The sequence below is a fragment of the Filicampus tigris genome, chromosome 11, assembly GCF_054856515.1.
Source record: "Filicampus tigris isolate MCC_2025a chromosome 11, RoL_Ftig_1.0, whole genome shotgun sequence".
Classification (NCBI taxonomy): Eukaryota; Metazoa; Chordata; class Actinopteri; order Syngnathiformes; family Syngnathidae; genus Filicampus; species Filicampus tigris.
Window position 1 is genome coordinate 17,048,713 of NC_141227.1, and position 27,744 is coordinate 17,076,456.

At 38.5% G+C, this 27,744-nt stretch overlaps 2 protein-coding genes and 1 long non-coding RNA gene across 6 annotated transcripts in view; 2 read left to right on the top strand and 1 right to left on the bottom strand.

Annotated features, from left to right (window-relative positions):
• The window catches only part of LOC147139965 (uncharacterized), a 57,034-nt gene extending 50,409 nt beyond the window's left edge, over nt 1–6,625 (top strand). For all 3 annotated transcript variants that reach the window (XR_015088755.1, XR_015088754.1, XR_015088756.1), the window contains 5 exons: nt 184–299; nt 3,950–4,124; nt 4,256–4,373; nt 4,594–4,676; nt 6,081–6,625. This is a non-coding gene — a long non-coding RNA (uncharacterized LOC147139965). The remainder of the gene's footprint in view (nt 1–183; nt 300–3,949; nt 4,125–4,255; nt 4,374–4,593; nt 4,677–6,080) is intronic.
• Nucleotides 6,626–10,232: 3,607 nt separating this feature from the next.
• bcl2l11 (BCL2 like 11) lies at nt 10,233–26,988 on the bottom strand. The gene is made up of 4 exons (XM_086045998.1): nt 26,730–26,988; nt 24,924–25,333; nt 21,642–21,760; nt 10,233–10,885 (listed from the first exon to the last, which is right to left on the bottom strand). Exons 1-4 carry the CDS (start codon nt 26,735–26,737, stop codon nt 10,724–10,726), a joined length of 699 nt encoding a protein of 232 aa, XP_085902124.1. The 5' UTR covers nt 26,738–26,988; the 3' UTR covers nt 10,233–10,723.
• Nucleotides 11,345–27,744, top strand: part of arhgef33 (Rho guanine nucleotide exchange factor (GEF) 33) — a 37,549-nt gene continuing 21,149 nt past the window's right edge. The window contains exons 1-3 of one of the 2 annotated variants that reach the window (XM_086045996.1): nt 11,345–13,653; nt 13,759–14,852; nt 14,935–15,045. The gene's annotated coding sequence lies outside the window, so the exon portion shown is untranslated. Of the gene's footprint in view, nt 14,853–14,934; nt 15,046–27,744 lie in introns of both variants that reach the window. The other variant, XM_086045997.1, reaches the window with a different exon arrangement.

Here is a 27,744-nt window from a genome sequence, read left to right on the forward strand (position 1 = left end):
TGAGTTGAAATCTTGGGAGATTTGCAAAAGTTTCACTTGATGATGTTTTTGTTGTCTTGTGTGGCTTTTTTTTTTTTTTTTTTTTTTTTTTTTTTTTTTTTTTTTTTTGCTACTTGTGTCAGTGAGCCAGTTTGAACTTGTGGCAGATAAATTTGCTGACTCCGCTTTTCTTGGTCTTTACAGCTGCAGCTTGGTTGAGCAAGGGGACGACTGACAGGTGAATGCGAGTCTGAAGGAGAGGCCCCGCCCACCTGCTCCATCGTTCGATGCGCGTGATTCATGGACAATTCTGTTTGGGGGTGTGTGAATGACAATTCTTCATTGTTTGAAATGGACCTACTTAATGTTGACATAAAGACACTAGGTGCATTTGTGAGGGTTCACTGTTGTGTTTAGTCGTAAGTCGTTTTTCTTTTCCAAGTAACTTCAAAAGAATCACAAAATTTTGCACGTTATGACTTTTTTCTATTTTCGAAAAGTTTCCATGATTAGCAGAATTCCACATTTTCCACACACAAAACCCCATCAAGTAAATGGGGGGGGGGAAAAAAGATGTTCTCTTTTTTATTTTTTTAACGGAAATTGTGCACTCTATTGAAAATAAATGCGTTTTAACAAACACTCGCAAAAAATATAAAACAATGTAGCACTCAATACAATTGGTGTCCTGGCTGCTCCACCAAGCAGATGATGTGAAAATTTTACAAGACAAAGCTTCATTTCCCATTAATTGAGCACTTTTCATTCAAACCCAGCTATTAACTTGTTGTTGTTTTAAAGCTAGCTGATGTAAGAATAAATAGATAAAAAATACTTTTTGGGAGATATTTTAATTTTGTTTTTATAAAAGCTTGTGCAAAATGGAGTTTTTACCATACATTGGTATTTATATCTGGCGTTTCCGAAAACATTCCACCTGTTACCAAACCTAATCCTTAAATCATAAATATTACTGAACGTACTGTATTACTATATTACATATAAGAATGATTTTCATGATGAAAACCTGATGCGCTCGAGAAAAAAAACAGGCAAATTCAGAATCCAGAATTCATCATTACTTGTATCAATGATTTAAAAAAAAAAAAAAAAAAGGTAAATATTTGTTGACCAGTGTAATTTGATGCTTCTGCAGAAAAAAAAAAGCCACAAAGATTTGGATTTACGGCATCCAAGAGAAGATAAACCACAACTTCCTTACTGTAACTTAAATGATGGTTTTCATTTCTGGGAACTTACCGGGACCTTTTTTATGGGGTGATGGGGTCATTTTTTTCCTATTTAAAAGTACATCTTTTTGTCTGTTGTCATGTCACTGTTTACAGTAATTCCTTCACCCCATGAAAATAGCAATCAAAGCTGTCCGAAAATAAGTGACAATTTTTTAAAATTAATTCATTAATTTATTCTTAATAGTTGCTTCATATTCACAGAACCATGTGATTTTGACCCAGACAATCAGCAAGGAAAGGCTGTCCATAATCAAGGGTTGAACAATTAATCAAACTTAAATCAAAGTCACAACGTAGTAGAATGCGATTTTCAAATCGCAAAGGTTACAATTCGGGAAAATAATAATAATAAACATACCTGTTTCATTTCGGTCAGTTGGTTGGCTTTATCTTTTGTGTATGCTGTATGTATATTTTGTGTATTTATTAATATAGTGTCTCGATAATTTCAGTGCTTCAATGCAGTCCACATTGTTACATGAAAAGTTGACGGGACAAATCCACAGGTGCGGTTGGATTATTGTCCTAATCTGATTTACTGATTTATGTTTGCGCCTGCTTGCTCGAATTTTGTAAGGTGAAATAACGACAAGCCTGTTACGATTATGTCATGTCATTATTTGATTAAAAAATGTGAAGGACAAATACAGCAGACGTCCATAGTAGCTCAGTAATGAGATGGAATACAAATTGTGATCGAATCCATTTTGTCAGTTTGCACACTAAAGTTTACGTTGCAGATATTTTGATTGTACAATGATGTGCGTGCAGTTTGATCGACCGTTATCGTGACCTCAAAGTTCCTCTTAAGTCACAATGACTCATTCTTCATAATTAAACCCAGTATCAAATTAATTTATGTAATAATAGTCATCTCTTTTTTTTTTTTTTTTTACATGAATGCACTGTGACAGTGTCCATCACACATGAGCATTAATCTTGACACTTGAGGGTGTACCTAATGAAGTGGCCAAAGTTGGTGTGTGAGTTTTCCGGACTTCTTTTTTTTTTTTTTTTTTTTTTTTTTTTTTTCCCTGCAAGATGGCTTTTTGTTGTACATTTTACCAACAATTTAATTCACATGTATTAAGTCAAATACAATTGCAAGGAAATAAAATAACCTGAAATACAATAAAGTCAAATTAACAGAAAATCTTATATAGTTAAAAAAAAAAAAAAAACACATATGAAAGAAAAACCCTTCAGTCTTCCTTTGTAGGAAGGGGAAATGCCTTCTCTGTAGGGTTTAAATCTGGTTCCAAGTCTAAAACCTTCCACTTCATGCCCGTTTATTGTTTCGGCTGCGTGTTTTGAGTCATTAACCAGGGTGCGGTCCTCGTTTTATGGTGGCTTTGTGGTTATCACGTCTGCTTTGCAGTTCAGTGATTGTCACTTTGAATTCCAGGCTTTCCATACGGCATATATGGCAGGATATTGGCTACACCTGTTTTGACGTAATTGTAACCGTCTAACAACTTCAACAAGACAACGCAACAAAATGCGACGCATGAAAGAATGTCAAACGCCGTGAAAATAAATCAGCTAAAAGATGCATCACGCGTGTATTTCAGATCTTCACTTTGATCAGGTGAGCAGAAATTGGGCGCGTTGCCGCGGGTGACACAGCTCTGATAAGGTGTGTGCGTGTGCCTGCACAGACTTTTTCTTTTTTTGGGGGGGGATTGTGAAAGCTGCGCCACAGCTTGTGCAACTCTCGCCCTGAAAGATGTGTGTTTGTGTGTGTATGTTGGATGTGTTTGGAGATTATGTTGGTTGTTTTTATAGATTATGTTTGTATGTTTTGTTGGTGGAACATGTTGAATATGGTGTTGGGTGTTTGTAGATTAGGTTAGATGTGGTTGGCGGTGTGCATCAGATCTTGCGTTGGTAGTTTATGTGGGATGTCGATGAGTTTCATTCAGGCAAAAGTAGTGCTTGATGTCTTGTTGTATCGATTGGCAATTACACACCTTTTCAGAAGTCTCAATTACTTGCAGATTTTCACTATTCACAGCAGGGCTCAGCCTCTGTACCCCATGAATAGCAGGGTTCACTATAATTCAGTACTTTTTTTTTTTTTTAATGATGATCTTCATCCATCCTAGTGGGGGGCGGGGGGATTATGTAAATTACCACCATTGTTACACTGCAATCTGTAAAAATTCAGAACGACTCACTCATGGACATTTTTTTCTGGTAAAAAAAAAATAATTTCAAAAATTCCGGGAAAAAAAAAAAATCCTCTCCACAAATAAAACTCTCGATTGTATACAGAATTTTCATGAAGAAATAAAAATATATTTTTCTCAATAAAACAATTATTTTCTCCAAAAATAAAAACTCTTCTCCCCATTTCTTTCAAGAAATATATTGAGTTTTCCCTCCAAAAAACTTGCCTTAAAAAAAAAAAAAAAATCTAAAATGATGATGAAATATTCCAATGTCTTTTCTCATTACTTTATATTTTAGGTAGCTCACTAAAGATGTACTAGCTTGTTTGATTTCACACTTAATAGGTGAGCAAGACCCCCGCCCCCTTTCCAAAGTACCAATTATAGGCATACAAGCCATCAAAAAGTCATCTTTACATATGTCCCCGTTTAAAACATAACCTGTGTATTTTGATTTAGTTTGAGTGACTTAACTTTTTGGCTGTTTGTTTTTTTGGCGATAGTAAATAGTTTAGCCTTGACCTCAATTCTTTATTTATTCTTCAGTGTGCAAAGGTGTGAGAAGAGAAACAACTCTGAGGCAGGGCTGCACGTCTGCATGGCTCAGGCTGATGCAACTCTGAGCCAAAGAGGTGCAAACGCTCCACCTCACTGGACACAACATTAGGGACACCTGCACCAACCAATCACAGCCAGTACAGGACAAAATGCCTCAACAGAGGTAATAATGCTCATTTTTTTTGTATTCATTTAACAATAGAGTATGTGAATTTTTGTGCTAGTACAACTACAATGCATCATTGGCCACCTAGCTGTTCAACCCATTCATCCATTTTCTACTTTCATAACTAGAGCCAATCCCAGGTGATTTAGGACCAGAGGTGGACTTAAACATGTATTCATTGTGCTGGTGAGAGGAGCAACTTGGATGAGATGCAGGCTCTGCAATCGTAGGGCACATAACAGAAAAGTAAGCATTCACACTCCCATTCACAATTTAGAACCGTCTACGAAGCTCAATTGCATGTTTTTGAATGTGGGAGGAAACCCACACAAGCACAAAATGCAAAACTCCACACGGAAGGGCCGGAGCATATCTGCTTATAGGTTGTTCACAGAGGTATTCCCCTGTGTCCGTGTGCTAAAAATGGAACACATTCATGAGCCTTTATCATTTGTGTCTGATAAAGGACTGGACGTGACTGGAAGCCCGGACGTTGGCGGACATGTGATTCAGCAGGCAGCAGGAACTAAAGCAAGGCGACAAGCGGAGGTACGACCGCAGCATCCGACCGTACGCGGGTGGTGAATGGCCCGTTTCGTCGGTGTGTGTGTGTGTGTGTGTGTGCGCGCGCGCGCGTGTGTGTGTGTGACAGATAAGATGACAGAGGACTATCATGTGAACACCTGTTTCCAGTAAACATGACTTGTCACTACATAAAGACAGATTTAAGAGGTAAACATCCTTTTTGTTCAGATTTCAGAACACCGTTCCCTCTTAGGAAATGAGACGAAAGAAATACAGTCATCCACGACCTTTATCGTTCATATTAATGTTTGACTCGAAGTTATTTACGGCCAATCAAGTGAGTTGCGATCAAGTTTGACCGCTGTATGGTAAAACCAATTCAAACTGGAGCAGTCAACATTAAAATGACTCTCTTTATTCTCAATATCTCATAGAAAAGTACAAAAAGGTCAAAGGGGAAGAAGTGTGTGGTGTTAAAACTTCTAGCTAGATGTGAATATAGCCTCATTTCACTAACAATGACATTGCCAGCTTCAACAAAATAGCAGCGCTAGCAATACTAAGCTAGCATTAGCACGGTAAACAAAACTTGCTGCTACATTAGTAGCCTTACTTATTCATTTTATTTTAATTATTTTATTTTACTATAATTCTAAACATGATCGGTTTGGATACATTTTTGGTAATGTACAGTCAAAAAAAAAACTGTAAAGTACCGGTCGCACAGACATTTTGCTAGCTCTGCTTTTGTTTGCCGTGTAGTCGTATCCCCAGTTGCAGGTGGGTACTAACGCGCTGCGTTTACGCCGTTTTACTTACTCATGTAATTTGTGGGGTAAATAGTACTTGTCAGAGAAGATTTAATGCAACATACTTTTTACAGTTGCTTAAGTGTTTTTTTTATTTTTTTTATTTGAAGATGAAACAGCACTTTTAGTCTACATTGAGCTACTTTCACCTCGCTGCTTTTACTTTTATTGATCTATCATCCCTTTTGGGAGCTCTGTGCTTAAGTTCAGCATAGCAGGTCAGCATGCGGGTACTACGGTTAGGTCATATTGACAGTTTTAAACAATATGACAAAAAAGATATAATAATATACAATAATAATAAAATATGAAAAACTAAAAATAAAGCACTCATTCTTATACTTTAATGATGAAGGTGAAAGTGCTTCTCCCAATCCTTGTTCATTGAATTAAACATGCGTAGGGTCATATGATACACACTTGTATTTTACATCAAAAGACTTCATTACTTGCAGATAGGCGACATCATGACGATGATCATGATGAGCACAGCAAAAAAAAAAAAAAAAAAAATGATTGAAAGCGGTTGAGCAATTGTTCTTCTGAGAAACTTTGGGCCTGAGTGATGCTGTTACCTCAAAAGAAGCTGGCTAAATGGCTACTTCTCTTTTCTCCACAGATGGATGGAGCAATCCTCACTGCCCGACCACCACCCTGACTCACACGCACTGACATGACACTCTGTATGTGTGTTTGTGTGAGTGTGTTTAGGTGTGCACGTGCACACCTACACGCGTTAATGAGCTTGGTGTGTGTGCGTGCGTGTGTGTGTGTATGGAAAAAGAAGGGCATAATTATCTGAGCATGTGTTTTCGCCAAATCGTGGAAGGCACCGTACTTTCCTGCAAATGAAGCACGCACACACACGCACACAATGAGGAAGCAAAGATGAGAAAACCTCTTAGTACCACCGTCTTTCACGTTGACCTGACATTTTAATGAGTTTAGTTTAGTCCGCTATTATTGTATACAGTACATAAAAACATTAACATGTAGAAATATTTTTATGGATTTGGTGACTTTGTCTGAAGGAGCCCAATTGTTGGACATTAATCCATCTTGTCTACAAATGACATTTGATGTGGAAAGTTGTCTACCCATTGTAATTTTACAATGTAAGTAACGCTGGGAAACAAATGCAAATAAAAGAAGCTCCGAAAAGCATGTTTTGGTACATTTTGTATATTTTGAAACAGTTTTTTTTAGGATGATTTACTCCTTACACTGTTATAGATACTAATTATTACCATGAACCATATGTTTTGAACAAATATTTAATGAGTGGCTGCTAATCTGATGTTTTTGGGTTCATGTTTTGGGTTCACAAAAAAATTTTCTTGCAAAAATAAATAAATAGATAAAAAAAAAATAATAATAAATAAATAAATATATATATATATATATATATATATGTATATGTGTATATATAAATATATACACATATATGTGTGTATATATATATATATGTGTGTATATATATATGTATATATATAAATATATACACATATATGTGTGTATATATATATGTATGTATATGTCTTATGTATATGTATATATGTATATGTATATGACGGTACATTTTTATATAGCGTTTTGTATTGGTATAGATGTGTTTTAAAAAAGCTCTCTTAATACTTAAGAGTTTGAATATAAACACTTGTGGACTCCTACTTGTTCCGATATTAACATTGCTGTCTTAACCAACAAGAGCGTATCATATCAATTATTCACGTGGGTTTCATGTAGAAAGATGAAAAATTTTTATTTCCAAAAGACAATTACACAATGCAATTATAATAACTTCATTGCGTAATAACAGTATAAACAGACATAATAATAAGACAGACACAAGCTGCTGCTACAGTCACACTGGGTCATTCAGAGTCACTCGCTCACTTCTGGTTCCCCACATTAATTGCAGTCCCATTGAAGAAATGTCTCAAATCTCCCAATACAGTAATTCACTTTGAACGCAAAACAAAATACAAAAAGACTCCAGCTGTGTGTGTTTTGCAAATTGCGCAAAACCCTGAATGTCAAACACAAGACGGCTCATTCGTCGCTGTGCTTTTTGCTCCCTGCCGTAGGCCTGAGTTTAGTTTGTTAGTTGGACGTGAGGCCTTAAGTTTTCACTGGGCACCACATGCGGTCACAGTCCAGAAAGAATGAAGTGTATGTGGTGTTTGTTGGTCAGCCTGCAGGGTTGCGTAGAAAAAATGTGTTGGGTTTTTTTTTGCATAAAAAATGTTGTTGTTTTTTTTTTAATTGTTTGTAAAACGCACGACTACATGAGCAGGTGTAGTTTAAGGAGGGGCATAACAATGGCTTCATTCATTAAGAATTCTGTGGATTGTTTGCCTGTAACTCTGAAGGGTTCAGCAAAACCGTATTTGTACGAATTCTGATTAAAAGTACAATGGTAACATTTCTCACAGAATAGCACATGACTACGGACCTAGGAGGTGTGGCTCAGGAAGAGGCATAACAATCTCTCAATTGATCATAAAAAAGAAAAAAAAAAGTCATTTGTTTGCCACTAGCTTGGACGATTTCCGCAAAAATTGTGTTTTTTATGAATTCATATTTAAAAAGTACTACTTTTTCTCATGGAATAACACATGACTTTGGACTGACAAGGTTTGACTGAGTGAGCAGGGTCCTCAACAATCGTTTAACTGATCGTTAAGAATTCTGTCAATTATTTGCTTATCACTTGGAAGAGTTGCACAAAAATACATTTTTGAGGGAATTCAAATAAAAAAGCATTTCTCAAGGAATATTGCGTGACTACCGACTGAGAAGGTGTGTCTTAGGAAAGGTCCTAACAGTCTCAGTTAGGAATTATGTGGATTGTTTACTAGTAAATTGCACAAATAAAAGTGTATATCTCGTAGAATTTCAGTGTGTTGAGCAATGAAAGCGTACAATTTGATGCTGATTTGAATTTGGACTGCCTTGGCGGAGGTTTGAAAAGCTGGAAACAAAGTATTGTGAATGCAAGGAAATGTTTCACAAGTTTAGTTCATTCCTTCTATACATGAAATGTATCATTTCGTACTCTTTGTTCCCGCGAACGTGTGTATATAATATATATATATATATATATACGTATGTATATATATATATTATATATATATATATATACATACGTATATATATTAATATATATATTAATATATTATATATATTATATATATATATATACACGTATACATATACATCCATACATATATACGTATGTATATATATATATATTATATATACGTATATATATACATACATACATATATATATATACGTATATACATACATACATACATATATATATACGTATATATATATATAATACATACATATATATATATACGTATATATATATAATACATATATATACGTATATATATAATACATACATATATATATATTTATATATATATATATATATATATATATATATATATATATATATATATATATATATATATATATATATATATATATATATATATATTATATAACGGCTTGCAAAATGCCAGGGACAGTGGTAAAAGTCAATTCGAATGACGCCGTGCATGTTGACACAACTGTGCAAACATCCTCCATGGACGCCGCACAAACATGCTCAGATGAGTTTCTAAAATCCCGCGTGGGAGGGGCAGCAATTGAGTAACATTTTCACCCAAAAAATTGGGATTAATATTCTCCAATCACACTTTAGCTTTAATCGACATGTACGGAACAGAAAACGGCAGATATATTTCAAATGGCGCTAAAATGGAATGTAGCTCTTAATTCCTCTGAGTATTGTTGTATGCTCTGTTTATATGTGTTGCTGCTCTGTGTGTAAAGTAGCAGTTGTTTGAAGATTTATGTAGAGTTACCGCAACGTCTATGCTACTTTAAGATAGCCGTCTATGGCGTTTTGTATGATATTTTAGCATTAAGATAGCAGACTTTTCATTTGACGTTTAATTCTCTTTTCTCATGATTCAGTTTTTCAGTAATTTGAACTCGGAGTGAGTAACAACTTGAAGCAAGCACATTTTGTCTCTTATTTAACTGTGCGAAATGTTTTCTTTTCGCTCCCTAAGTGTCAGACGATCGGCACCCATTACTTCACAGCAACAGAGAAAGACAACTACTTTAAAAAGTTTGTTTGAGGTGTGCATTAATATGTTTTAATGGGTTTAAAGTAAGTGGAAGGGGTTCAACTATAAAAATGCTTTTTACAGGACCTCATAATCCACTGACTCTCAGCAACCAATCAATGTATTTGTAGCGTGCTAGCAGGTGTGTTAGCTAACCATTCAGTTACTGCTCAGAAATCTCTGTCTGGGAGTGTTTGAAAAGCCGCCGGGCAAGCACAGACTTGTGAATCACTGCGCTAATAAACGGATGGAGACGGATGCCTGACAGATGATGATGATGATGATACTGTACGTCCACAGGCTGAAACTGAGAACGGAGAAGGAAAGTGGTGTCCTAAAAAGCAGTTTAGGACCAAAACGGGACAAAAAGTGGTCAACTGATTTGGTTCTAGTGGTTACATAAACACCAGCATCTCTTTGAGATGATAATGTTTTGCATAGAGGATAAGACCTTTTTTCGTAAATTCATCTTTACACACCAAGGAGGACCTTGTTCGTTTATATACATACTGTAAGCTTGGCCATCTTTTTTAGGGTGTCCACGGGGTGGGCCACCTCGGTTGGCATGTTAAATGTTTAAATTTTGGCAAATCACGACACCGCCAGGAGTTAAGTTTGGGAAAGTTTGTGAGTAAACATCTTCTGGCTCTTTTTTAGGGCAGGAGACGGGATGCGCTAACTCCAACGGCATGTTGAAGAGGGTGCACGGTTTAAAAAGTCTTCTTTCTTTTTCTTATTCTTTTGAAAATGTTCGGGAAGGGGTGTGCCAGTAAGATTCATTCCACAAACTTTCTTGATGGTGCTCAGGGATTAAAAAAAAATGGTAAAATCCTGCCTTAGAAGTTTGGTAAAATACAGGTTTTAAAAATCCCTTTGGTCTTGGGAATTCATGGAGCCACACATCATTTAACAACCCTGGGTCTGCAGAGTTGACTCAGTTACCTTTCTGAACAACAACAACAACAACAACAACAACAACAATATCTGAAACAAGTAAACCAAAAGGAATTTAACTAGAGAATGTACAAGGCACACAGGTGTCATCCTCCGTGGGCGGGGCTGGGGACTTGTGCTACGTCTGCTGGGTTTATCTTTTTCCTCCCCCCTCTGCGAGCTAACCCTGAGTGTGGTTCAGCTGGCCGTTGGGGTCTCCGCCTAAGTACCATACGATCACGAGGAACAGGGCGCCCACGCAGATCAGGAAGGCGGGTTCCTGGTGGATGTGCAGCACCAGCAGCTGGTTCTGATGGGCTGCTACCCATCTGCGCCCCGCTCCCTGTATAAACACAGATGATAATGTCAAACTACAGAACGTGATTTTGGATTAATTTCAAGGGAATGCTAAAAAGATTAAGACAAACTCTAGTGCTGGAATTATGTTGAATTTAGAGCATTAGACTTGGAATTCAATTGTGAAAATTGGGAAGTTCTGGGCTAGGGAATAATTCCTAAGATATCCTGAATGAGCTCAACGGTTTGAAGGTGGAATAGTTTGAATCTGTCAAATGTGGAAGGAGGAGGTATTTGTGTAAAATATGTTTTCATTTGGAAGTATTATGGTGGAAAATTGGGGGAATGGGAGTAGTTTAAGACTTTCTTAAATGAGCTGATACTTTTTTTGACCTTGGAAGATTTTGAATCAAGAAATGAGGTGTTAATTAGTTAAAATGTTTTACTTTAGTAATTTAATTGTGGAATTTGGGAATTCTGGTCATGGGAATAGTTCAAGATGTCGTGAATGAGCTGAGCTTTTTGAAGTTGCTAAACAGTTGTAGTTTGGAATGGAAAAGATTGGGATCTTTTTTTTTGGTTCAATGTCTCATTCACATGAATGTCTCTATGGGGTGAATTCTGGGAAAACTGGGAATTTTAAGTAGTAGCTCGGATGTCCTGAATTTTGAGAATATGTTGACCAAATTTGGCGGAATAATTGTAAATATATACTGTAGTTTTTTTTTTTCTTGTTAAGAATAACGTGTGAATGCACTTTAGCACCAACACAATAACACACAATAAATCCCAGAGTCATTGCTGTAATTAAAAACACATAAAACATAAAAGTCAAGCATACAAATATAGAAAGGCCCCGTTAGCTGTGTCTGAAATAGCACCCCATGATGATGTCACTCCCCGTAGGATACTTGTCTTAGCCTTATGTCAGTAATGAAGTTTACCTTGGAGATGGTTTCTATGTACCACCAAATTACTCATTTTGCTCATTTTTCAACAGACGCTTGTTTGTTTTAAGACAGAAGAGATGTCTTGTTGCTTGTTTGTGTAGATTTTGCCCCGAAGCCAACATGCTAATCTTAGCCTGCTAGATAACAGGTGGTGTTAGCTCCATTCGTTTTTGACAAACTAGGTAGTCTCCCTAGCCCCAGCAATTTTCATTTTAGGGCAAACGTTTTGGTAGAAAACTAATTAATCACGCATAACAGTGACTGCAGCATAATTATTGTTTCTGCCGGTGACTGATGATTTTGGCTAGAAGCTCCTTGCTAATCTTAACTTCTTAGCTTCCCTGTCAACTAAATTAGTCTGCTGACTACGCAGTGTTTCAAATTTTAGATTAGAATTGATGCTAGAAAGCAAATGAATTATACATTGTGGAGATCACAACATTATTATTGTTTCTGATGGCAACATGCTAATCTTAACTTCAATTTGGTAAATAATTGACGTTTTTGTTAGCTACATTAGCTGCCGATGAGGAACTTTTTTCTGGTAGGTTAAAATTTCTGATACAAAGTAAGTAAATCACACAAGTCGATGATTACAGCAGAAATGTCATTTCTGCTGGAGATTGTTGATTTTGTCAAGAGAATACATCCAAATCTTATCACCCTAAATCACAGGTGTCAAACTCCAGGCCCGGGGGCCAGATCCGGCTCACCACATCATTTTATGTGGCCCGTGAAAGCAAATTATGTACATAGACTTCATGTTTCTTGCTAAAACACCAAAATTTCAAATTATCTTCACCTTTAAAAACTGAAAAATTGCAAGCATATTTTCTCAACAACCCCCTTTTTAAGTAAATATAATCAAATTTGAACAGTTTTTACTGGCTTCTGATTTCAAAACTACCAGTAGTTATTAATCAATTTGTTGTGTATGTATGTAATATGAGGTGATCTTATATGTATTTGGGATCACAGTCATAATGGCCCTCCAAAAGAAACCATAACTACGATGTGGCCCGCGACAAAAATTTGTTTGACAGCCCTGCCCTAAATAAACAAGTGCTACGAGCTCAATTAGTTGTTAACAAACTAGGCATTTATTTTGTTATGTTAAGTTAGAAATTCTGATCGAAAACCAGTTGGCTAAATGTTTTGTGATGCTGACTGCAGCATCATTAATTTTGTTTTAGCCTGCTACTGTTGACTTTGGCTAGAAACTACTTCCTCTTCCTATCTTAAACGGTGTTATTAGCTACATAGCTGGTTATCAAACCAGACAGTTTTGTTTTGTTTTGTTGGGTGAGAAGCACTAATCATACCATGTGATGATTACATCATGATTATTCCTAATGGCAACTGTTGATTTAGGGACATACTAATCTTGGTTATTTACCACATTAGTCCGATGACACTTTTTTGATATGTTAGGTTGAAATTCCCATGAATGAATGTGGCTAATTTAGCCTGTTGCTAAACTGATAATGCGTTCCAATCCAAGTGGCAACGTGAGCTGCTCCACTGGCTCAGGTAAGTATAGTTGTCAACAACCTTTTTAAGACTCACCAGGTGTCAAATACTTCATATTTATTCATATTTGTATGATATCAAATCATTTTTATTTGTAATCTGATATACAACAAAAACATTTCTTTGTTTTAGGTCAGATTTTTTTTTTTTTTTTTAAAACATCTTTTTCCAATATGCAACCATGACTTATTAGTTTTTAACAATAGCACAATGCAACACAATCTGTTTCTATCCCACTAAATCTTTCACTAAATATTAAAACATCTATCATCAATAGACTGTGGAAAACCGAGCCACATTCTTTCGCCTCTACACACCACAGACCGGATCACTGGTAAACGTAACCACACATCTCCCACTCAACACACTTGGCACTGGTTGTGATCATAGCAGGTGTTTTGGTTTGGCCTGACTTTCTTTCTTCTCTTTATCCCTTCAGTCAGCAACCCCACGCTTTGGCCCGCATCCACATCACCATTCATTTCTCACTCCTGCAGCAGTAGATGGGATATCCTCTCAAGAAACCACCACCAGGACTCGGAAAAGTTGTTGGGTCAAGAGTCACGCACACTTGGGAAGTTAATAAAGAATATCACAACTCCAATGACTAGGGGAATTTTAGCTACACAAGTTCCACGTATACTAAGACCTAATTAAATAATTATCGACTCCCATTCATAATTACCAAAAGCTGTACGGCAAGGTTTTAGGCTCACTGTTTGGCAAAGATACAGGCGAGTCTACAGTTTAATTACTTAAAGCAGTATATTACATTCTCAAATGTATTGACTAATTTTTAACTGAAAAATTTGATTGTCCACTCATCTTTTTCATGTGACAGGACATAATGCAAAATGGAAAAAAAAGCATATACTGTACATACATTTTTTACCTAAAAAATGTTTACATTTTTTTTTTTAACATTTTTACATGCATTTACGGCATTGACAAATATCCAATATGAAAAACTTTTGGGTGTTAAAATGATTTAAAAAAATACTGTATTTTTATAAACTACTAACCCTACTACTAACCCTTAAAGGATGAGTTCACTATTTGTCAACCTGTAGGCGGGTCAAGCTATTCTATCATTTGTAATGTTTTTTGATGGTAAGAAAACGTCAAGAATTGGACATTCATTCTTTTCATTGGACGGTGATGTCATTGCAAATAGCAAAACAACAAAAACAACTCACTGCCACATGTATTGTGTTTCAGTGAAGTTTGCTTTCGCCTCAATGTTCAAGTTCTGCCTCCGTAGCTCACTTAAATACATGTTTTAAGATGAACCCCTCGCAGTCTGTCTGAAACGTATTATTTACTGGCGTAGGAAATTGGAGTTTATTTGCGTTGGCAGGACGACGTCCTGTCCTGGCCTCACGCCTTTCTGATGGAGCCTGGCCCGGATGGATTGTAAAACACCAACAAGAGCCGGAGTGGCAGGCGATCGAGCCAGAGAGGGGGATATCCAAAGCTGGGTAGGAAAAGTAAAGCGAAGCCCACACAGCACACTAACGCCAGGACAGGAAACAGGTGAGGGGGAAAGACTGGTTTTCCCGGTTATGAATCATATCGTCTTGTAATTCTGCATGTGACCCAAGTTGCACACATACAGGCCAGACCAAGAGGCTTTTCCAGCTTTTCCTGTACACCATCCCTTTGACCTGACTGCAAATATCTGACACCCAAGAGACCAGTCAATCGTTTCATGATCACTAGACAAGAGGTGAGGAACAGTGTTTGAATTCAAACATCAACTTTTAACTGGTACTAAAAGAGCCTGTAAATGTACAAATCTGTCGTAAATGTCATTTGTGATGTATTCAAATCATATTTGTGAGGTTGATGGCCAAATCTTGTTTTGTTGTCATCGTGTCGTGTTATGTGAAATGTATCGTATTGTAATTGGAGTGAATTGTAATGCACGGTAAATGGCATATAATTAGTTAGTTATTTTTGCATGGTAAACAAAATCGGATCAGAACTGGAGTGTATGGATCTTGGTGTGAATCATATCGCATGGAAAATCATATCAGATCATTGTTGGAGTGTGTTGTATCGTAACCGGTGTTATTCGTATCGTGCCGTATAGTAATTGTGTCCTAATTGGAGTGAGTCACATTGCATTGTCACTGGACCCAATCGTATCGCACTGTGGCTTTATTTGTATTGTAAATCAAATGGTATCGTATCGGAATGGGAGTGAATCCTATCGCATTGCAGCCAAAATGAAGCGAACCGTTTTGTATCGTAACTGAAGTGAATCAAATCATTTAGCGCAGTAGTTGGACTGAATCGTGTTGTACCTGTAATGAATTGCACCACGTGACAATCGGTTTGAATCATACCGCATCGTAATCAGAGTAAATCATATTGTGTCCTAATTGGAGTGAATTGTATGAGATTGCATCGTCTGTGAATCGTAACGCATGGCAATTGGAACGATTTGTATTACATCACATAGTAAGTGCAGTGAATCATATCGTAGTGAGTGAATCGTAGCACAACGCATTTGAAGTGAATCGTAGTGTAATTTGAGTTAATCACGTTATGGAGGAAATGTATCGTACCCTTGGAAGTGTATCCACATACTGTGCGTATCCGGCCTTGCTGATGAACAGTAAGCTAATGCTAAGTCAAACCTATGAATGCTAAATGCTAATAACGCAACATTAAACGCTCAACTTTGACCCGCAATGTTAGCCAAGATGCTATATTGTGGACCACCAAAGTAGACATTGTAGAACTCAAGTAACTCAAGTGCTGCAGAATGAGATTATTATTGGAATTCGATTGTTTTGTTGCACAACTTTTATGGTCCATCAACCTCAATTGGTATCGTAAACAACGGGTTGGCTATGCAGACAATTTTGTATTGGATCTCTACAGGTTAGACCACAACCTATCATCGTGACGGAGCCATGTCTGTCAATCATTCCGCAGTTTTGCTGATGGGTAACATCTGTTGCTTTTATTACAGAGAGTGGGTTCACGAGGTTCAAATTGCAGAACGTTTTGTCGCGCCTTGAGGGAGGGTTGCGATCAATTGTTGCTTCATTGTGTCCACGTGTAACTGCAGAAACTGCAGTAATCGATAAAGCAAACACAAGAGTGAGTTTGGTCACCCAACTGGTGTGTCGTTTTCCCCCTTCCTACGCATATTAGTACGTTCACCTCTAAAAATGTCGATTCTGGCTTTATTTGGTTCTACTTTCCTTTCTGTTGTTATTGATCTGTGTCTGTCTGGTAGAAACATTGCAGCCAGCCGTTACAAAACAGCTCATGTGATTTTGTTGTCTAGCCGCAACTTACTATGCTGCCTCCCAAAAATAGCTCAGTGAACAGGGCTACACTTAAAAGGCGTGCGCACGCACACACAGAAAAGAGAAACTGGCTCAGGCTTTGTTATCGTTAGCCTAATAACACAGTTGCCTTAGTCATATTTGAACGGTTTCAAAACAAGAAAAAAAACAAAACACTTTGCAAAAAAAAAAAAAAAAAAAAAAAAAAGAGTTCAGTTGCCTCAATTTAACCTTTGTGGAATACCATGACCTGGATGACTGAGGAATATATTCAAACATTAATAAGCAAGCACAGTGGCATTTTTTTTTTTTTTAACTGATAATCTGACAGTAAATTCAAATGGCTTTGGCAAATACAGTCCAAACTGAAAGTATTCAAAGTGCTTAACACTTTCCATGTTTTATGTTACAGCCTCATCCCAAAATGGGATGAATTCATTTTGTTCCCTCAAGATTCTACACACAAAAACCCATAATGACAACATGAAAAACGTTTTTTTTTTGTTGTTGTTGTGCAAATATATTAAAAATAAAAAAAACTAAGAAACCACACGTGCGTAGGTTTTCACAGCCTTAACTCAATACTTTGCTGATGCACTTATGGCAGTACTGACAGCCTCAAGTCTTTTTGAATATAATGCCTTCAGTATTTTTGGGGCAGCTTTTCTCATTCCTCTTTGTAGCACTTCTTCTGCGCCATTAGGTTGAACGAGGAGCTTGGTGTACAGACATTTTTGGATCACTCCAGAGATGTTCAATCAGATTCAAATTTGGGCTCTGGCTGGCTGGGCCACTCAAGGACATTCACATCGTTGTACTGAAGCCACTCCTTCATTGTCTTGGCTGTGTGTTTAGTTGTCCTGTTGGAAAGTAAAACTTCACTTCAACTTGAGGTCCTGACCTCAAACTGGTGTGAGCAGGTTTCGATCCAGGATGTCTGTCTACATTGATTTCATTTGAAAATATCTGGCAGCTAATGAGTTAAGGAAGATCAGTGGAAACATGTTACACCTAAATTTTGAGCTTTCTTGGCAAAGGCTGTGAACACTTATGTACGTGTTTTTTTTTTGTTGTTGTTTTTTTTAAATCTGCAAAAAAACTAAACAAAAACGTTTTTCACATTGTCATTATGGGGTGCTGTATGAATGTATTCCATTTTGGAATGGGGCTGTTACATAAAATGTGGAGCACTATGATTAACTTCTGGATGCGCTATATGCTAAAAGGCTAATATTATGTTATTTTACTGTATTTCTTTTCCTGGCTGTCACTGTTTCTCTGCTTTGGAGCACTTTTGAAACTTTTTTCTGGGTAAAATGTTTGAACATAACCGTATCTTTGAGCAGAATGAATGGTACGCTAGCTCACTTAACTAGTTCATGGTCTAAGGAATTACTACATGATGTCAGCAAGGAAACATGAGTTCGGAACATTCCGATGGGCTAGCCAAGTTAGCAAGTTGTCCAGCTAAATTGGCACATCACTATCTCTAGTCTATACTATCGCTATACTTTATTTTGCTTTATGAGGCAATTTAATGTGAACTTTTACTGGGTTTTTTTTTAGTTTTAGTATGCATATTTTTGTAGAAATGTTTTAATGTTACAACAATTGAGAGGGGCTAGCCAAGCTAGCACACAGGCTAGCAAAATTAGCATGTCAGTATATCTATGTATGGTGGCGGCATTGGTACTTTAGTTTGTTTTATGATGCAATTCAATGAGGATTTTAGTGGTTTATTTGAGGTTTGCTGTGCATATGGGATAATTTGGGAATTTAAATATACAAACTTAAAAAATCCTAAAAAAAAATTATATACAAAATAATGGAAATGAATATAAACATTTAAAATAAAATCATTTATACAAAAAATATAATCTTTTAAATATGAAAAAACATTCAATTAAAATTGTAAGAGGCCCAAGCCATTTTCAACACTTTAGATTGATCAATAAGAAAAATAAAAAACAACACCCATGCATGTGGACTGACCAATAGTATTTTGGGGGCTTTTTGAAAAAATATGAACTTCACAATAACGTGATTTATAAGGTTTTGACCCGACACCAACGATATACAGTATGCTTAACTCTTTGGGTTCATCCAGAGTAAAAAACACCTTGTCCAACACCCCCCTTTTGTCTTTGACACGCCAACAACGCGCAGCCGTTGACACCCGACGGGTGCGCAATGTTCCTCTGAGTTATTTTTGTCCGCAAGCACTCCCACTGAAAGACGACACAGTGTGTAATAGCCTCTGCTGAAGTGTGTGTGTGTGTGTTTTGGCAGGATAATTAGACCTTGTGCCTTTACTCACCGAGAGCCCTTTAACCGCAAGGCTGAGCAATAATGTATCTAGCCTGTCACGGATACCGGCCCCTGACACACACATACGGACACACACACGCCAGACAGCGTTTACTGATGTCTGAAAACAAGCACACAATGCATAAATCCAACAGACACACAGTGCAGACATGCAGATGCTTTCAAGGACACCCCAGAATTTTTGCATGCACGGAAAGTTTGTTTAATTTCAATTTGCACAAATGAGCTTTAATTAGTCCAGTCGTCCAGGTGGCTATTTAAGGGAAGCGCAAATATGTACTGTCGCATTCCCAAGTTACGAATATTAAGGCATGACACAAGCACCACTTGGTGTGAGAGAGTTCAGCTAAATTAAAATGATAGCTGCAATCCCCAAAACAACGACAAAAAACAGATGCATTGAACTTGAGCTTTTTGAGTTTTTTTATAGAATTAAAACTAGAAGAGTAGTCGTGTCATAAAGTGTCATTGTTGTTTTTAGTTCTTAATAATTCAGACTGTTCAAGCAGTTGCGCTTTCCTAAAAAGAAGAGATTTAAGATGTTTGTCATTAAATTACATCTGTCTGCACTGTTCGTTTCCCAAGAAGGAGAATCTTGCACTTTCCTAAAAAGAAAATACTTAAGCTGTCAGGTATTATTAAATTATACTTATGTGAATTGGTAATTTCCTAAAAAGAAGACAAACTGTTGATGCTATACTTTCTTTAAAAGAAAACCCTTAAGCGGTCATGTTTTTTAATTAAAGTTGTCTGCATTTCTTGTTTCCTTAAAAGAAGAAATAGTACTAATGTTGCACTTAACTTTCTTTTATGCATTAAGTTACACCTCTGTACATCCCTCCCCCTCCCCCACCCCCCCAAAAAGACTTACTATTGATGTTACACTTTCCCAAAAAGAAAATACTTAAGCTATCTTTTAATATGAAATCAAAAAGAAAATACTTCAGCTGTCATGTTTTTTTTTTTTTTTTTAATTACAGGTGGTTCTTTCCTAAAAAGAAGAAATACTATTGGAGATGCATATTTTATCTGCCGCGTTATTAAGTTCCACTTGTCTGCATTGTTTGCTTTCCAAAAAGAAGACACAATTTTGGTGTATAATGTGTCTCTCCTTGCCCACACGCGAGGGCATTGCAATACCTTAATTGCGTCTCGTGATAAAAGTGACACCTGGCACAAGAACAGGGAACCAAACTCCGCCTTCCTCTTTTTTCTTTCTCAGGCCTGCTCATTGTTCTAATAAAACACGTGTGCACACTTTTGGAACAATTCTGTGCTTAAGTTCACAGGGAGGCTCATGCCATCAAGACACACACACGCTCACACACACACACACCTTCTTCTCTTTCTAACTTCCTCAGTCATGTGAATAATTGTTGAGTCATAGCGGCTACTTATCACGTTATCGCACTCTTCTCCAGCCTCCCGCCGGCTTCCTCTGCAGTTTTTTTTAATCTTGGCCAAGCAAGAGCGGAGTCGTCAACAATCTGAACGCATCTAAATACTGCGCTTAATCGTTAAAATCCACTTTTACGTGCACGTCTGAAGGCCCGGCGGGCATACGCAAATGCAGTAATTGACTCACAATAAAGACGGGGGAGTTACTAAGTAAGCTGTGTTAATGACGGGCTTTAGAGCAACGTCTCAGAAAAAACTCCACGCGAGGAGGCTCGCGAGTGCAGCTTTGGAACACTCTGACGAGATTAAACGGAGTCGAAGCCGCCAGGAAGAGATGCGGCGATGATGCAACGTGCAGAAATAATGCCCAACTAAAACGGGAGCCATGCATGAAATACACTCATTCTGCCTTCGATCAAGTTTACAACATGGCAAGCTTTGACTTGATGATGTTTAACCTTATGGTAACATTAACTACAGTAAGAAAATGTCATTTTGTAGTCAAACGGAGGATCTGTGAGCCAAAATTGTGAATTTTAAAGACATTTTTGCACGACTATTTTTTATTCATGGTTATGTCGGATGCTCTGTTTGTTTGTGTTGCTGCTCCGTTTGTGATAACGTAGCAGTGGTTTGTAATGACAGTAACATCTATGTTAATTTCCATTATCTCCACATTAAGTGTTAGCATTAAGCTAGTGGACTTTAAGGTGAAATTAGATGGGTTTTATTGCAGAGCGAAAGTTACAGCAAGAGGGTGAGAAAAGACCCATTAGTATTCTTTAAAACGTTTAAATGTGTTTAAAGTATGTGGAAGGGGCAAAACTATTATTTAAAAAATGTTTTAACATTGCGTTACTTGGTCAGTGAGGTGTTTGACGTTAGCAAGTACAATAACATACATGCTCATTTTTCTTAGCTCGCTTCCCATCATATGTTAGCATTAAGCTAGCAGACTAGACGAAATGATATGGTTTGGGGGAATATTTTGTTGTTTAAATGTACAGTATAACAGTGGACAAATTATATCTTGAGGCCATTTGGAGAACTGTGCAAGCGAGAGTAGTCTTCTTTCCCTTTTTTCAAAGTGATGTTATACGATTTTGCCATTTTGTGAGAGTAACAACAGGCAGCAAGGAAAACCTTAAAACGTGTGTTTTAATAAGTTTGCCCTTTTTAATCCCCCCCACATCCCAGGGGGGTCTTGAACATATCCCCCACAATAAACAGAGGTTCCCTGTTCTTAATATGCAGCAGTAAATGTGTTCATGTGGAATAAGACTCTTATCCATACCCTTAGTATGTAGTCATTGTAGTCATCTCCGATACGTCGAAGCGCTTGTCCAATCTCCACGGCCTGCATGTCCCCCGCTGCGTGGCCAAGCCTGGCGATAGAGGGCCTGGCAGAGCTTCCTGGAAGCAAAAGCAAAACACTTCACCACTAATGCGATCATAAAAGCGCTCGCTAAATATTATCGTGAGAGCTCGGCCAATTAGCCCCGCGCCATCCCGCCGTGACGCTGCCATTCATCAAAAGTGAGGGAAGACGGACGGGTCCCGGCCAGTAATTACATGACTGAAGCGGAGCGTCGGCTCAGTAAATCAAAACAAGAAGGGGAAGAGCCGACTTGATGGAAGGAAGTTGTCGCCTTTGGAAGTCCCGAACGGATCCGAAGCCGGTCACGGTTGAGCTCTGTGACGGAGACAACCCAGCGACCCATCCTTAGAATTACTGTGTATGTGTGTGTTAGTTTAGTGTTATCAGATGGATGCTGCTGAATGACCCATGTCTGCGCCTCACAAAAGACCAGCAGGACTGTTTTGACTGCCACAAACTCACAAATATAAAGCATGCTAAAGCCCAGAGGTCTTAATGAACCATGTTTAGACTCCTACTATCTGTCCTGTACTGATAAAGAGTGGATGAAAAAAACAGAATTGCTGAGATTTTGACTCTAAACCTGCATAATTGTCATAGATACAAACACATATCGACCGTTCTTGCTTTGCAAAAGATAAGAACTCAGCAGAGTCAATTCCAAGAATAGCCGCAAGTTTCGGACAATAAAATGCAGATTTTAGCTTCGTTTAAAAAGACAAAATAAATACAAATCGCTCAAGATTGTTAAACATTTTCGAAAAATTCTAAGTTGCGGGCGATGCTGTTGCACTGTAGTCATGTAGGTGGCTAGCTAACAGCTCGTTCAACACCTTTGGAGGTACGTATATTTTAACATGTTGTTAATAAAGGTTAGATAACAAAAACCCAGTTTAGGATTGTCACAAGTAAATGTTAAAGATGTACGAAACAAAACTGCTCAGGAGGGTCGTAAATTTTGTAACAATCGTTAGTTGAGCTAGCTTAGCGTCTAATTTACTCGCATTAGATGTGCATTGCTATTGTAGTCATACACGTTAAAGACAAAAAGCAGCTCATGATAGTTGTATATTTTAACGAATAACGAATGTTTAAGATGATTTATAAAAAAAACAGCACAGGATTATCTTCATTTTTTTGAAACATTTATAAGATGCTGTTGCACTTCTATCCTGAAGTTGGAAGCATTTTTGGTAGATAGTGCTAAATTCCTCTCTTCCTGTTTAGCAGCTAGTATACTACTGTGAGACATATACTGTATTAGTAATTAATGTTAAAGGTGAAAAATAGAAAAGCTCAACATTAGCTCAATAAATTACTTTTCCACTCCAATCCTGTAGGCGGCAGTATTGTGCATTCCCATTCCTCTACATAAGCAAATTACAGGCAGACAGACAGAAATCTAACACAATGTTTCCCAATATCCAATACCTTTCCCATCCTGCGAGGCCAAATGAGGTCACCAAAATATTCGATTTGAGGACAAAATAGGATTCCGTGCAGCGTGAGTTCATTGTTGTTTATGTGTCTGAACAAACACCGCGAGGGGATTAGCGCTGGTCGTTACTGCCTGTTTTGTCCCACGGCGTGGCTCGTTTGTTACCAAAACAAGCGTCAGAACATTGCGGTGGCTAAAAGTGGGTGACAAATCAAAGTAGCACTTACGTAACAAAAAAGGAGCGCTTTGGTGTCCCGTGGCTGGAGGTTATGATGTTTACGGTCAAAAATAAGAGGCACTTGGTGAAGAGAAAGCTAATAATAAGATGCTGAAAGCGCCTTTTGTATTTCATCCCAGACGGGGGGCACCACAATTTAAAATGTAGTTCTGGGAAAAATATGCCCTGTGTTATAAAAGATGGCAGAGAGCTCATATTGTTACAAATTGTAAAGCATAAGGAGTGACTTAACCCCATTTACACGTACGGTACAGTTCTGTTCACATTAATACATGTTTTCTGCAGTTATTGTTGTTAAACATTATAGAAAGAACCTATTTGGCCTGGTTTACACCATTAGGTACAGTCAGCTCATTTTTTTCCCCATACGATTTCTGCCTAGCAACGAGTGACAAGGAAAAAGAATTCAACTAAATCTGTTGATCCACTTAGCTTTGCTAAAATTCAATCGCACACGTTTACAATAAACTCTGTAAGATATTTCTTTGTGTGATGGAGTTTCTGCTAACTCTTGTCATTTTTTTTCAGCTGAGTACGATCAACGAATTCTGCCTAGCAGCAAGTGACTGTGGAAAAATACCCAGAAAAGTAACATAACCAATCCGCATCAGGAAAAGTAACCTAACCAATCCACCTCTCCGAACTAGGAAGAATTTAGATCGCATTTGTCAAACTTCACGATGGAACTTTTTTTTTTATCTGACTTTGATTACAGCTCTTGTTGTCCCTGCCAACTCTCCCTTTCCTTTCTCTTCTGTGTGGTGCAGCTCAGCCCACTGCCACAAGTTCCCCAGGAAATAGCATTTCGACCATGACTTGTGTGTGGCCCACAAATTCGGCCTGGCAACTAGTGTCCCTGCCAACTCTCCCCGTCCTTCCTCTTCTGTGTGGCACCTGTCCCATGTGTCCCAGAAAACAGCGCTGCAATTTCTGCCTAGCAACAAGTACCTGAAAAAACAGAGGAATCTGAGCATGTCTGTGCCTTTGTGCTAGCTAAAAATGTATTTCAAATTGTGTTATTTGCCAGAAAGAAAAACATGAACTACTTGGTATAATTGTGTTATGTTATTGTTGTACAGTTGCGTCATGATACTTCTTGTGTTTTTTTTTTTTTTTTACTTTAGTGTGGGTCCGTCTCGTTCCTGTCAACTTTCCCTGTCCTTTGTCAGCGCCATCGTGAGTCGATGAGTTGACATCTTTGAGGACGAGAGAGAAATCTGTTGTGACTCATATGTTGTAGTTTCATGTTTGAGTTTGACACCCACATCGTAGTTAAATATCACCACATGCATCAGCTGCTTCTGCGCGAGTTAACATGGTTCTAATACTTAATGTTATAATGCACGAGCTATTTCCAGTGGTCTCAGACTGACGACCTTCAGTGTGTGTCATTGGCTTTAAAAGCCGCAGCTGCACTCGCACAAGAGATTGTTTACACACAGAACCTGCTCGCGTGAACACACTCGCTTTCCGTGTGCGTGCGTGCGGGTGCGTGTGCGTGTGCGTCTGCGTGTGTGCTCACCGGCTCTCTGGTAACGCGCCACCTCAGCGACGCGCACCAGGGCGTGCTGCAGGGCCTGGGCGGGGGGGCTGGGTGTCTGCGTGGAGGCGGAGGCGCGCGGCGAGAGCGGCGAGCTCGGCAGAGAGTCGCCTTCGACGGAGAAGTATCCGCTGGACGAGCGCCGGTAGGGAAAGTGGAAGATTGTTCTGGTCTCGAACACGCCGCGGCGCTCCGGGGAGAGCAGTGGGGAGACGCTGCTCCGGCGGCGGGACGGCCAGCCCGGAGTGCCAGCTGCGGTTGCTCCTCCTGCGCCGCCTCCCTCGATGTCAGGCCAACAGACGCCGGAGCCCTGCTGCTCTCTGCGGCTCTCGCTCGGCTGCGGCCGCGGACGTCCTGCGCTCGCTTCTGTGGTCACTGCGTTCCCATGGAATCTGCGGAGGTCAACGCAACGGCACCGTCAATGCGCGTTGCTTCAACTATTCGACTACTGCGGCTTTGCCCTACTCCTCTGTGGCGTGTCTTTACACCTTCGATCGGATTCTACTTTTTTTTTTTTTTTTTTTTTTTAACCACCGAATGGAATTTGAGCGCATTACCATCGCCCTGCAGAATTGCAACTCGAGCTCCACGGCGTCCGAACCGGCGCCGGTGCAAAGTTTTAAACTTTCTTTTTCTTCTTTCTTTGGAACTTTGTCGAGCTTCGCGCGTGAAGGAAGCACACTTTCGAACTGCGTCACATGCGAACATGGTCAGCGGGGGAAAAAAACCTATCACAGAAGCCGCTTCTTATTAACCCTATACCCACCACAAACATGCAGCGAATCTCTCAATCGATTATTTTCAAGCTTTTACGCGTGAATAAAACTGGAAAGTAAATGGCATTATTTATCTATTTATATATTAGTAGGGGGTGGAAAAACGTATCTCTTCCTGTTTGTCCAGACTGAAAGCGACTTCCTCGGCGCGCAGCCACAAAGACTCTCCCGGGTGCCGACACATTCAACGCATGTTAATTCTCATTTTATTATGATTTCATTTGAGTTATTTTTGGACTTTGCGCACAATAGAGCCAACTTTCGACGATTAAACACCGGCTTTGCACAATAATAACAATGTGGCGACATAACATTGTCCAATCATGTCAACATTGAAATTGTCACTATTAATTTTTTTTTATTGATGCTACATGACTTTATTCTTATAGCGTGCGCGCGTACGTCCTGGTCTGCATGTGAGGCGTGCGCGCCCTCAGCAGGCAAATGCGCGCACTGGAGTCTCCTCCTTGTGCGCACCGAAAAGCGGCATCGGCCTGTTAGCTCCCTTGCTGTTTTTATTGTTATTATTATCCTCACCATTTCGAAAAACATCCAGGTAAACCAGTCTGGTCCGACCCGTGGCGTCACACCACTAAAGAAAAACGAGGGCGGAGGGGCCGTGAACTCGAGGAGATCAAATACTATTAAAAACATCAACTTTTTGTTTTGCTTAATCATAGCGCTCTTCAATCCCTTTAGTGCAGAACTTGAACACTTAATGGAGGGAATAATTCAGTGGGGGGGGGGGGGGACAGCAAGTCCCTACACTATTTTTAAAAAAAGACTTTTTGGGATATTAAAAAAAAAAACGCTTAACGCTGAACGTGGCGTTTAACTGTATAAAGGTCCTTTGTGAGCAATTATATTTGTAAATGTGTTGTCTGGCTTCGACGCGGCGTGACAGCTGACTGGATCGCGCCGGCAATCCCCGAGGCAATCGTGACTTTGGAAAACTTACAAAAAGCAATAAATATGGCATGTTTAGCACCGTTCGCACTCCGTTCGGACTCACCTTTGCATGTCAGTGGTTACACATGACGGCCGGCTCGGCGAACACGTAAATTGTATGTTTTTCAATTAATAACAACAATAGCGACAAAACCGCCAGTGAATCCAGTGAAATAGTTCCTGTGAGAAAAGTCCGAATAAATCCTCAGAGTTGTGCAGAACAATCCGCGTTGAAAAGTATGTAAGAGGAGGTAAACAAAGTCCAGCGGAGTGTCTTTTGTGTGAGGTTTCCTTCCTATGTTCTGCTACGTCCTTACTGTCCTGCTGTCTCTCTTCTGAGGGGCTCCGGGGGCTGTGTACTCGTTTTATCCAAACCCGGTGGGCGGGGCCTCAGGCTGACATACCCACTACTCTGTCGCCCCCTGGTAGGCCAAGTGCAGTAAGGCAGCTCGAGCTTTGTTTCTTTTTCAATTCGACTTCCTTTTTAATAGTTAAAAAAAAAAAAAAAAAAATATATATATATATATATATATATATATATATATATATATATATATATATATATATATATATATATATATATACATTCAATAATGATCTAGGTTAATTAAAAAAAATCTGAAAAAACAAGAAACTGGAACAAAACCTGAATATTTATTAATAATTTCCTTTGAGGGCTAGAATTGCATTCTTCTTCGTAGTAGTAGTAGTAGTAGTAGTAGTAGTAGTAGTAGCAGCAATGTAATTTTTCTTTTTTTTTTTTTTTTTATGTTTTGATGGGAAGCCAGTCTCTGTTTTTTCGTGGAAACACATATTGGAGATTTATCACCGTTTGTTGAATATTTTTTTAGGTTAAAAACAATGTCTCTGGGTTGCAGATGGTGTAGAGCAGATGTGTCAAACTCAAGGCCTGGGAGCTAGATCCGGCCCACAACATCATTTTATGTGGCCCGCGAAGACAAATCATGTGTTGGCATTTTTTTTTTTTTTTAATTGTCTTCACTGTTAACACAACATATTCGATATTTCAAGCATTTGTTACCAATCCTTCCTTTAAAATACATTGAAAAATAGTGGAA